The following is a 10,000-nucleotide window of genomic DNA, read 5'->3' as shown; positions in this document are numbered from 1 at the left end:
AATAATAATATATAATAACAATTCAATATGGAAAAAAATTAGATTGTTTGATACTATAAGCGCAAAAATGGGTTCATGTACCTATCTTCAACCATTAACCCATTTATTGGTTGGACTGAGAAGAAAAAAAACAAAAACTTAGAAGTAAACATTAATTTTTACCATTCTCTTGCCTCTATTATATTAACGTCCTTATTTACAATGTACCAACGAATACCAGACTCAGAATGAGAGATGCTCCTGAAGGAAGCGTGGATGTGGAGAATTAAGACCTTAGAGGAGAAAGGAAGGCAAGAAGACCTTCTGACCAAGGAAACTGTCATTGGTTCTCAAATAAAACAAAGATGAATAAGGATAAATATCTTGAAACAGATACTATTCTGGCTAATACAACATTCTGGGGAAGAGTTCCAAAGTATAATTCCTCTGATATTGAAAAACCATTCTAATTTGAACATTTTTTGTATTGATGACATCTTGTGGTATCTAGTGTTGGGTTATAGAACATATCTTTAGGAGCAATAGCACAATGACCAGGAAAAATTTGGCAATACTTTATCATGTGACAGTTGAGTTCAGTAGTAGGTGTGGGATAAGTCTTTGCTGCTGCTTTCTCTACTCATGTTGCAATTCCTGTGTTCATTTGTAGATCATTTTCCAGATAATCTTGATGCATTTTTTTTCCACTTGTATATGTTTAAATCTTTGATCATTGAAAGTAATGTTTCTGCTGTTATTTCTTTTGTTTTGATAAATTGATTGTAAATCGAATTAATTTCTTATATTTTCATAACCTTTACATTCTAAAAGAAAATGTTTTAGTGGTGCAAGTCAACCATGAACTGAGCAAAGTAAAACTTAAAGCAAAGCTTTCATTCTTTGGGAGTAATCCATGTGATCTTTGCTTTAGATGTTCTTGATCCATTGTTCCTGGACAGATCCAGCAGCTTTAGATCTGTAATATATCACAAATTCCACAGATAGAGATGAGCAGCATTTGACTCCAGACAGACACACTGCTAAAATTACTGGAAACACAATGAATTTGTTAAAAAAGAATAAGAATGGCATTCTCATTTAGATGAAGGAATGATAAAAAAAAGTTGATTTCCATGATAAGACCAAGATTGGAATAGGTGGCAGTGGTGTGTGTGGTCTCCTCATATAAAGAGAAATATTATAAAATTAGAAAAAGTACAAAAAACAGTCATTAAGAAGGTCCCAGAGTTGAATAAGTCGACCTATGAAGAGATGAAGGATGTTGGAAATTTATATCCTTGAAAATAGGAGAGAGAGAGAGAGAGAGAGAGAGAGAGAGAGAGAGAGAGAGAGAGAGAGAGAGAGAGAGAGAGAGAGAGAGAGAGAGAGAGAGAGAAATTTAATAAACACCTATAGAGTTATATAGTATAGAAAATGTGGACAAAGAATGTTTTATAACTTGGTTCTATGGTTAACTACACAAAAACTTGTGGAAGGAGATAATGAGTGGAAATAGGTAGGCATATCTCTTTTATTTTTTTTTAATGTAGGAAGGACACTGGCCAAGGGCAACAAAAATCATACAGGGATTGTCATGTTAAGGGCTAATGGCTGCCTGCAACTTCCCTATTTTCCTATGGTTAACATTATATCATCATATCAAATATCATATAGAAATGTGGACAGCAAAATTGACAGTTTTAAAGTAAGTTCAAAGTAAAAAAGTAAAAAATAAACAAAAAATCTGTTGTTACTATAGAGGGTTACAATCAGGTATCATATAGTATTCAAATCTTAATTTTTCCAAGAACCAATGCTCTTTTGTTTTTAATGAGGCAAAGGAGAGAATGTGTCTGTTGTTAATACACCAGACTGGCCATTCAACTAACAAAGTGAGTGGGAATGTCTTGGTTATTATACATGTTTTTTTTCACGCTATAACACTTTAAAAGTCACGTCGGCCCAAAATAGTCTAAGTTTAAGATGAGGCTGGCACACAGAAGCCCCATCCCACCAGAGTCGCTTGGACAGGGCTTCTATGTGCAAGTCTCACCTTAAACTTTGACTATTTTTGGCCAATCCTGATTTTCTTTTTTGACCTGAGGGCATGAATTGTTTACCATCAAAATAACTTACAAAATGCAAATAACTTACACGACCACATTGTTATAATTTTATCTCATACTATACATAAAAACACAAATTTAAAGCATCCTAGACACTACACTAGAGACAGCTGGTAGATCTGGCTTGCAAGATTTGCACTGAAGCAGGCAAACACATTAGCCTGCAGTACCAGGCAGAGAGGACACACCCAGCACTAGCTGTAGACACATCAGACCCCGCAATGGGGCACCACCATCACACAGCCTTGATTGCACAGACAGTATGTGTGCTGGCAGAAGAAGACAAAGTTCTGCAAAAAAGTAATGCAAATTGCTTATTCTGCATCACTCACACGCTATATTCCACACTCACGCAGACTTTACTTTCCACGAACTCTTCACTCCCTTTCCTGGCCTATCAGATGGCTCAGACAATTCTGAAACACCCCCACAACTCTTCCATATCTATTTCTCTTCAACCAAATACCTTTTTCACATGCACACACCACAATACCTGAGCTACACATCCTCTCCTCTTATTTCACACTCATTCACACTGAAATCATTCCTTGTTAGGTTAATCAAGACTCACACCTATTATTAACAGGAGCTCCTAACATGCAATTATCCAGCTATCTGTTGCTCCTCTTGCAATCTTATGCCTTTATTTTCAATGTTACTGCTCTTGTAATCTTAATAAGTGCATGCCTGCCTCCCCTCCTCCAATTCCTTCAGAAAAAACCCCATCCATCATCACCTCATCATTTATCACACTCCCAACAATGCTATATACAGCTGAAATTCCCCTGTCCAAAATTCCTGGGACTGAAAGTGCTGCAGATTTCATTTTCCCAGTTTTTTTAATATTTTTATGTGGATTTATCAAATGGGACAGCTTGGGGTTGGCATCAAGGTTTACACCTACCTTCAATGCGGCTTTACAATGGCCACAAAGAATATCAAAGTGTAAAAACATGACAGCACACCCACAGAACAAAGGCTTCAGTGTTCAAAAAGTAGCAAATTGTCACCCATGCCCTGAGGATGCCATGTTGTCTTTTAGTCACAGAGGGACTGCCAGACACAGCAGAGAGGGATGTCTCTCCTGTGCTTCCCTGCCTGTCCCCCCTTACCACCACCTTCTCATTCCACGGCTCACATTTAATTCTTACATTATAACGGGTCCTGGCAAGCTTAACAAAGAGAAGAGTGCTGTGATGGCCCTTGTTTGAGAGGGCTTGCTACTTGTGAGACTGGAAGGGAGACAGCAAGATCAGCAGCGAAAGCTATGACAAAGGTATGATACAAAAGCCATGACAAAGGCAGATACAAAAATAGTAAGCTGTTGCATTGTAAAAACTGATTTGCTGCACCTTCTTTTAGTCAGAAGAGGCTTGGGAGTTGCAGGGTAACAGAGACTGTACTGGCGCACTAGGCATAGCTGTCACTCCCAAGAGAAAGAAAGGCTCTTGGTGATAAAGGAAGGCAGATACAAGAATAGTAAGCTGATGCATTGTAAAAACTGATTTGCTGCACCTTCTTTTAGTCAGAAGAGGCTTGGGAGTTGCAGGGTAACAGAGTAACAGCTGTTCCAACCACTGAGAAGCCTTTGCCAACTAACTGTGTGACGGCTGCTTCTGATCTTCCCATCTTTCTTCCTGTCAGACAATTACTGATCCCTTCTTGAACAACCACAATCACAACACTCTTATGAGAAGAATTAAGCTGTAGCAAGCGGGAAACAAGCAGGGCAATGTGGGAAAGACATCTCCCACTATGCTTGACTGTTATTATCAGTGTCAAGGATTCAAAAACTGAGTATTGCATCTTCAGAGCACACAAGTTACAGACAGAGGACCTCAACTGTACTAACACAACACAGTATTCACCTGACTGTTGGTTCCTGAAAGGCTCCAGTCAGATGTGCTTGTTGCTCCTCATTTACAGAAGTCTCCCAAGGTCTCTTCTCTGTCACCTGAGGGAAAACACAGTCAACAAACACTGCAGCATTATTACACAGCATGGGAGGCACGACAGAATACACTGATATGCACCTTCAAGAAATGAAAAGAATTAAAGCAGCAAACTGTGCCATTTATACACAGCAAATGTTGGTCTGGGGGTCAGATATGAGTAGAAGCAGTAGTAGTAGTAGTAGTAGTAGTAGTAGTAGTAGTAGTAGTAGTAGTAGTAGTAGTAGTAGTAGCAGTAGTAGTAGTTTTAATTCCTCAAAGAACAGTTCTATTGCTTTAATTTCCTGCCTATCTAAAGTTTTTAATCTACCCTCAACAGGAATATTCTTAAACATCTATCACTTCACAGCCTTCTTCTATCTGATCGCCAGTATTAGGGTCCATCAAGGCTGCTCTACTGGTGATCTTCTGGCTTTCCTTACTGAGTCTTGGTCATCATCCTCTTTTAGAGATTTTGGTGAAACTTTTGCTGTTGCCTTGGACATATCAAAAGCTTCTGATAGTCTGGCACAAAGCTTGCATTTCCAAACTACCCTCCTACGGTTTCTATCCTTCTCTCTGTAACTTCATCTCAAGTTTCCTTTCTGACCGTTCTATTGCTGCTGTGGTAGACAGTCACTATTCTTCTCCTAAATCTATTAACAGTGGTGTTCCTCAGCGTTCTGTCACCCACTCTCTTCTTATTATTCATTAATGATCTTCTAAACCAAACTTCTTGTCCTATCCACTCCTACGCTGATGATACCACCCTGCACTTTTCCACGTCTTTTCATAGACGTCCAACCCTTCAGGAGGTAAACATATCACGCAGGGAAGCCACAGAACACCTGACTTCTGATCTTTCTAAAATTTCTGATTGGGGCAGAGAAAACTTGGTATTGTTCAATGCCTCAAAAACTCAATTCCTCCATCTATTAACTCGACACAACCTTCCAGACAACTATCCCCTCTTCTTCAATGACACTCAACTGTCCCCCTCTTCTACACTGAACATCCTCAGTCTGTCCTTTACTTATAATCTGAACTGGAAACTTCACATCTCATCTCTAGCTAAAACAGCATCTATGAAGTTAGGTGTTCTGAGACGTCTCCGAAAGTTTTCTCACCCCCCCCAGCTGCTAACTCTGTACAAGGGCCTTATCCGTCCATGTATGGAGTATGCTTCACATGTCTGGGGGGTTCCACTCATACTGCTCTTCTAGACAGGGTGGAATCAAAAGCTTTTCGTCTCATCAACTCCTCTCCTCTAACTGACTGTCTTCAGCCTCTCTCTCACCGCCGCAATGTTGCATATCTAGCTGTCTTCTCCCGCTATTTTCATGCTAACTGCTCTTCTGATCTTGCTAACTGCATGCCTCCCCTCCTTCCACGGCCTCGCTGCACAAGACTTTCTTTTTTCTCTCACCCCTATTCTGTCCACCCTCTCTAATGCAAGAGTTAACCAGTATTCTCAATCATTCATCCCTTTCTCTGGTAAACTCTGGAACTCCCTGCCTGCTTCTGTATTTCCACCTTCCTATGTATGACTTGAATTCCTTCAAGAGGGAGGTTTCAAGACACTTATCCATCAATTTTTGACCACTGCTTTGACCCTTTTATGGGACTGACATTTCAGTGGGCATTTTTTTATAAGATTTTTGTTGCCCTTGGCCAGTGTCACTCATACATTAAAAAAAAAAAAAAAAAAAAAAAAAAAAAAAAAAAAAAAAAAAAAAAGCTGGCAATCCCACACACACACACACACACACACACACACACACACACACACACACACACACACACACACACACACACACACACACACACAGACATCATTCACACTCTTAGCCCCATCAGTCCCTAGTGGAAAAGGACAGTCAGACACAGCACAGCTGGTCACATACATCCAAACAGAACTTGACTTAATCCTGTAAAATACAAACAGGTCTATACAAAATACAGAAAAGACATGCAAGTGGAGGCATCACCAACCTCCTCCGGGAATCTGGCAGGACAAACGGCACGGCAGAACCCATTCTTGCTCCCGTACTCCACATGCTGGTCTAGCATCATCGAGTGGGCAAAGCGGTTGTAGCGTTTCTCCCACTCACTCTCTCTGCTGAAGTCTCTGTTCTGAATCTGACGCAGAAGCTGAGGCGACAGTACCGGCAGCACAGCGTCAACCTGAGGAATGTCACCAATGTTCAGTCATTCAAATCATAAAAACACTATTGAAACTCCCCTTAACTTCCACTAGAGCTTGTTGAAAGTGAGAGACACAGCACTGCAACACATAAGAACAGCATCCTCTTAGGAAAATGTTCCTGCTGTGTGTGGATTTGTGAGAGAAAAGTACACAGTTGTTTTGCAGGAGTGAAGCCATTCTGAAAGATAATGTGTCACCTTTTGGAGAAATGTGCCTGTGTGTTACAGGCACACACACACACACACACACACACACACACACACACACACACACACACACACACACACACACACACACACACACACACACACACACACACACACACACACACACACACACACTGACTTGCATCATCCCCATGTCAAGACAAGGTGGGATGGAGTCTTTATGTACCTTGATGAACCACTTGTGGATGCTGTTCCATGGATCACACCTCAGGCTGCTCTTAACTTGTGTGTTCTTCTTAGACTCTTGCAGAAGCAACACATACAATCTGTTGCCCTCCATGGGATTCCTCAGCTGAGATGCAAGCTGTGGGAAGAATCAAACCAATAATGAAGGCTCTCTCTAGGTAATAAATGCAGCCAGTGAAGCAGAGTTCCTGGAACCAATACAAAGCAAGTCACTTCTACAGGGATCATCAACATCTTACTGGAAAATATGTAAACTTATTCTCTTATGCCAAGCAAAATCATGGCATCTCACAACACAAGGAATTTCCTTATCTTCAGATCTGCTAAAAACTAATTTAATTTGTTCCTCCTGTCAGCTAATGAGTAAAGTTGAGGCATTCTCACCACCAAGATCTGACTGTGTGAAGCACACCTGTCAGCTAGTGAGTAAAGGAATGAAAGTGAGATAACTCCAGCAGGTCCCTTTCCCCCTCAGCTCACCAGTCAGGTCACCAGTCAATTAGATCTGGTCCAAACTATGTGAAGTACACCTCCACTCAACAAGTGAATGAAGGAATGAAATTAAGATACCCCTAGCATTTCCATCTCTTTCCCTGAGCTAAGGTTGCCAGCACAGCCTGACTGACTGACCCACCTGCAGTGCATCCTCCCTGGTGTCCTGGGCATGGATCACCACCACCTTTGACTGGAACCCTGACTGCTTGCCATCCACACTGTCCAAGCAAGATTCCACCACCAGCACCTGCGGATCCCTCTGGATAGACAGAGTGAAGGTCTTAGCAGCATCACTCCCTGGCTCTGTGAATAATGTGACAGATTTCAACACAGTGTTCTCAAGATTTCAATAGTCAATATCTTCCATGGCTACACAGGCCCACAGTCTTATCAAACAAACTTCCAATTGATTTATTATAACTAATTAATCAGACATTTGAATCAAGTGACTGAGATGTCAGGGAGTCAAGACAGGCTCGTGCAGTAGTGGCCAGTCAAAAGCAGCAGAGTGCAAGGAACTAATTCTCAAAGAGTGGTGGATGAAAAGAACAGACTCAGTAATCAGGTTGTTAGTGCTGAGTCACTAGGGAGATTTTAAAAGAAGATACGAGTACACAAATCTAGGGATAGGGATAAGTAGAAATACGTAGACACATTCAATTCAGGAAGTGCCATGTGCAGGTCTGATGGCTCCTTGCAGCTCCCCTCATGTTCTCATGTTGTTATGTTCGCCAAGACACTGAAGCGACTCACTCGGGCGCACAAACTTCTCCAGCTTGGAGAGAATGTCTCGGCGGTTGTCCTCAAGTAGGGTCTTCAGGAACCTCTTAACAGTAAGGTCCTGGAAGTGTGGGCACTCCTCCATCGTGGTGAACACAGCGTGGGTGAAGGCATCGCTTCTCAGGCACCGCTGCAAAGTGTTACAGCCTCCCTTAACAACATGTACATGCTTACAAACATTTTATTTTATCATTTAACTCAAAAGAAAGAAAGAAAGAAAAAAAGGAGTGAACATTTGTAGGGTGTTTGTCATTGCCACCTCTGTTATTTGAATCTGTGGTCAGCAGCAATCCATGTAAAAGTGAAAGTGTGGAAGCTGAAGCCGTGAATAATGAGAGATGACTGCATTACCACCATTGTTTTCATTATTACTATTTTTTTTATCATTACCATTTTTGTGGAAAACAGCCTTAGTACATGTATGCATTATTAATACTTTTACATTTGTGTCAATCTTGTGTTGCTATCATAACCATTATTGCCTCTTCCCTACTAGACTTGGTCACACTTCAACTCTCACTCTTAGACTGTCTCCTTTTCAAAAAGTATTCATCCAGTGTACTCACCTCTCACTCATGTCCTTGGCCACCCCTTGGAGGATGAAAGCTGTGTGTTACTCACCATGAACAATAGCAGAGTGTATGTATCATGACAATGTGACAAGAAGTGGGTTGTGGCACAGAATGGACATTTTGAAACAGCACAGTAAATAAAAAAAAGATAAGACTACTGAGGAAGGAAAGAAAAGATGAAAGTATTGACAAGAAAAGGAAACAACAAGACAATGAATGAGAATGGGACATGGGATAATGACTGCACAGATAAAGGAAACACTAAATATTATAAAAGGAAGCGAATGGCACCATGAATTAAGAAGAAAAAAAAAAAAAAAAAAAAAAGAGAAGAAAAAAAAACAGCTTCTGAAGTGGTGCTGAGCCAACCTCTATTTGTGAGTTGGTGAGGCCAAGAGTCTCAGCAACAGGCTCCCAGTTAGACAGATCCAGTTCATCCTCCAGGCTCCTCGTTATCGCTGGGTTCACTTCTCGGAACTTCCACGTGTTGATGTTGAACTCTTCCACCCGTGAGAAATTTCTGTGGGACACCATGGCATCAGTAATGATATTTTTCTTTTCTTTTTATATAAGAGAAACACTGGCTATGGACAACAAAACAGAAAGAAGGAAAAAGAATAAAGAACCCACAGAGGTGACAGTCCTTAACCCTTTAAAGAAAACCCATAGGGATCATTCAAAATTGGAGAATAAGTGTCTTGAAACCTCACTCTTGAGAGAGAGGTCAACTTGTAGGAAAGAGGAAATGCAGAAAGACTACTGGTGTACATTAGACTCCACTACACACATACACAACACAATACACACCTCTCTTTCTCCTCTCTCAAGAGTTCCTCCACCTCCTCCTCCTCCTCCACCTCCTTGCCCAACTCACCAACATCACCCATCACTCTGAGAAAAAAAAAGAAGAAAAATAAATAAATAAAAATAATAATAATGATAAATAAATAAATAAAACAGATAAATACATGTAAAATCTACCTAATAATGGTCTACATTCTGAAACACTTGTGCACCACACCTGCACTACATTGAATAGGCTGTACTTCAAGTTATGCAGGTCTTTAAGGGTGCTTTTTATAGTTCTAGTGACAGACAAACAAGATTTCTATACTATGAATAGGAGAAATACTCTTGAGAACCCAACTAATCATCTCTGTGCCCTTGGATAATACTTGTGGTGAGGAAGAGACCAAAGCGTTTCTGAATACTGGTTTATATATACCCAGCTAGCAAGCCCACACCACTGATTTTCACAGCATTTTATACCACAACTATTTTAAGAGATAATGGAAACATCTAACCTCAGTCTATTGATACTGTTAACTTGATTTGCTCTATACTCGTACCTTCCTCTTCTCTCACAAGCACCCACATACCTCCTTTCTTCTCTCCTGCTGGCCTACCTCTGCCTGTGACTTCCCAGCCTCCTTCACTCCACTCAATGGTGTCATGCCACCCTGTCTCACCTACTCCCATCACACCATAATCCCTCCAC

The 10,000-nt window shown here is 40.8% G+C and overlaps 1 protein-coding gene across 11 annotated transcripts in view; it reads right to left on the bottom strand.

Annotated features, from left to right (window-relative positions):
- Positions 1-10,000, bottom strand: part of LOC135099027 (uncharacterized) — a 47,185-nt gene that overhangs the window by 25,019 nt on the left and 12,166 nt on the right. For 7 of the 11 annotated variants that reach the window (XM_064001460.1, XM_064001462.1, XM_064001464.1 and 4 more), the window contains exons 3-8: positions 9,310-9,393; positions 8,872-9,022; positions 7,904-8,060; positions 7,290-7,453; positions 6,636-6,773; positions 6,029-6,220 (exon numbers count right to left, since the gene is read on the bottom strand). In XM_064001460.1, coding sequence (XP_063857530.1) covers positions 6,029-6,220; positions 6,636-6,773; positions 7,290-7,453; positions 7,904-8,060; positions 8,872-9,022; positions 9,310-9,389 — 882 coding nt within the window. In that variant the 5' untranslated portion in view covers positions 9,390-9,393. Of the gene's footprint in view, positions 1-1,496; positions 2,396-3,973; positions 4,060-6,028; positions 6,221-6,635; positions 6,774-7,289; positions 7,454-7,903; positions 8,061-8,496; positions 8,522-8,871; positions 9,023-9,309; positions 9,394-10,000 lie in introns of those variants that run through there. The other 4 variants (XM_064001466.1, XM_064001470.1, XM_064001467.1 and 1 more) reach the window with 4 other exon arrangements.

This window comes from Scylla paramamosain, unplaced genomic scaffold, assembly GCF_035594125.1.
Source record: "Scylla paramamosain isolate STU-SP2022 unplaced genomic scaffold, ASM3559412v1 Contig98, whole genome shotgun sequence".
Classification (NCBI taxonomy): domain Eukaryota; kingdom Metazoa; phylum Arthropoda; class Malacostraca; order Decapoda; family Portunidae; genus Scylla; species Scylla paramamosain.
Note: the sequence above shows the minus strand (reverse complement) of the source record. Positions and strands in the feature narration are given on the sequence as shown.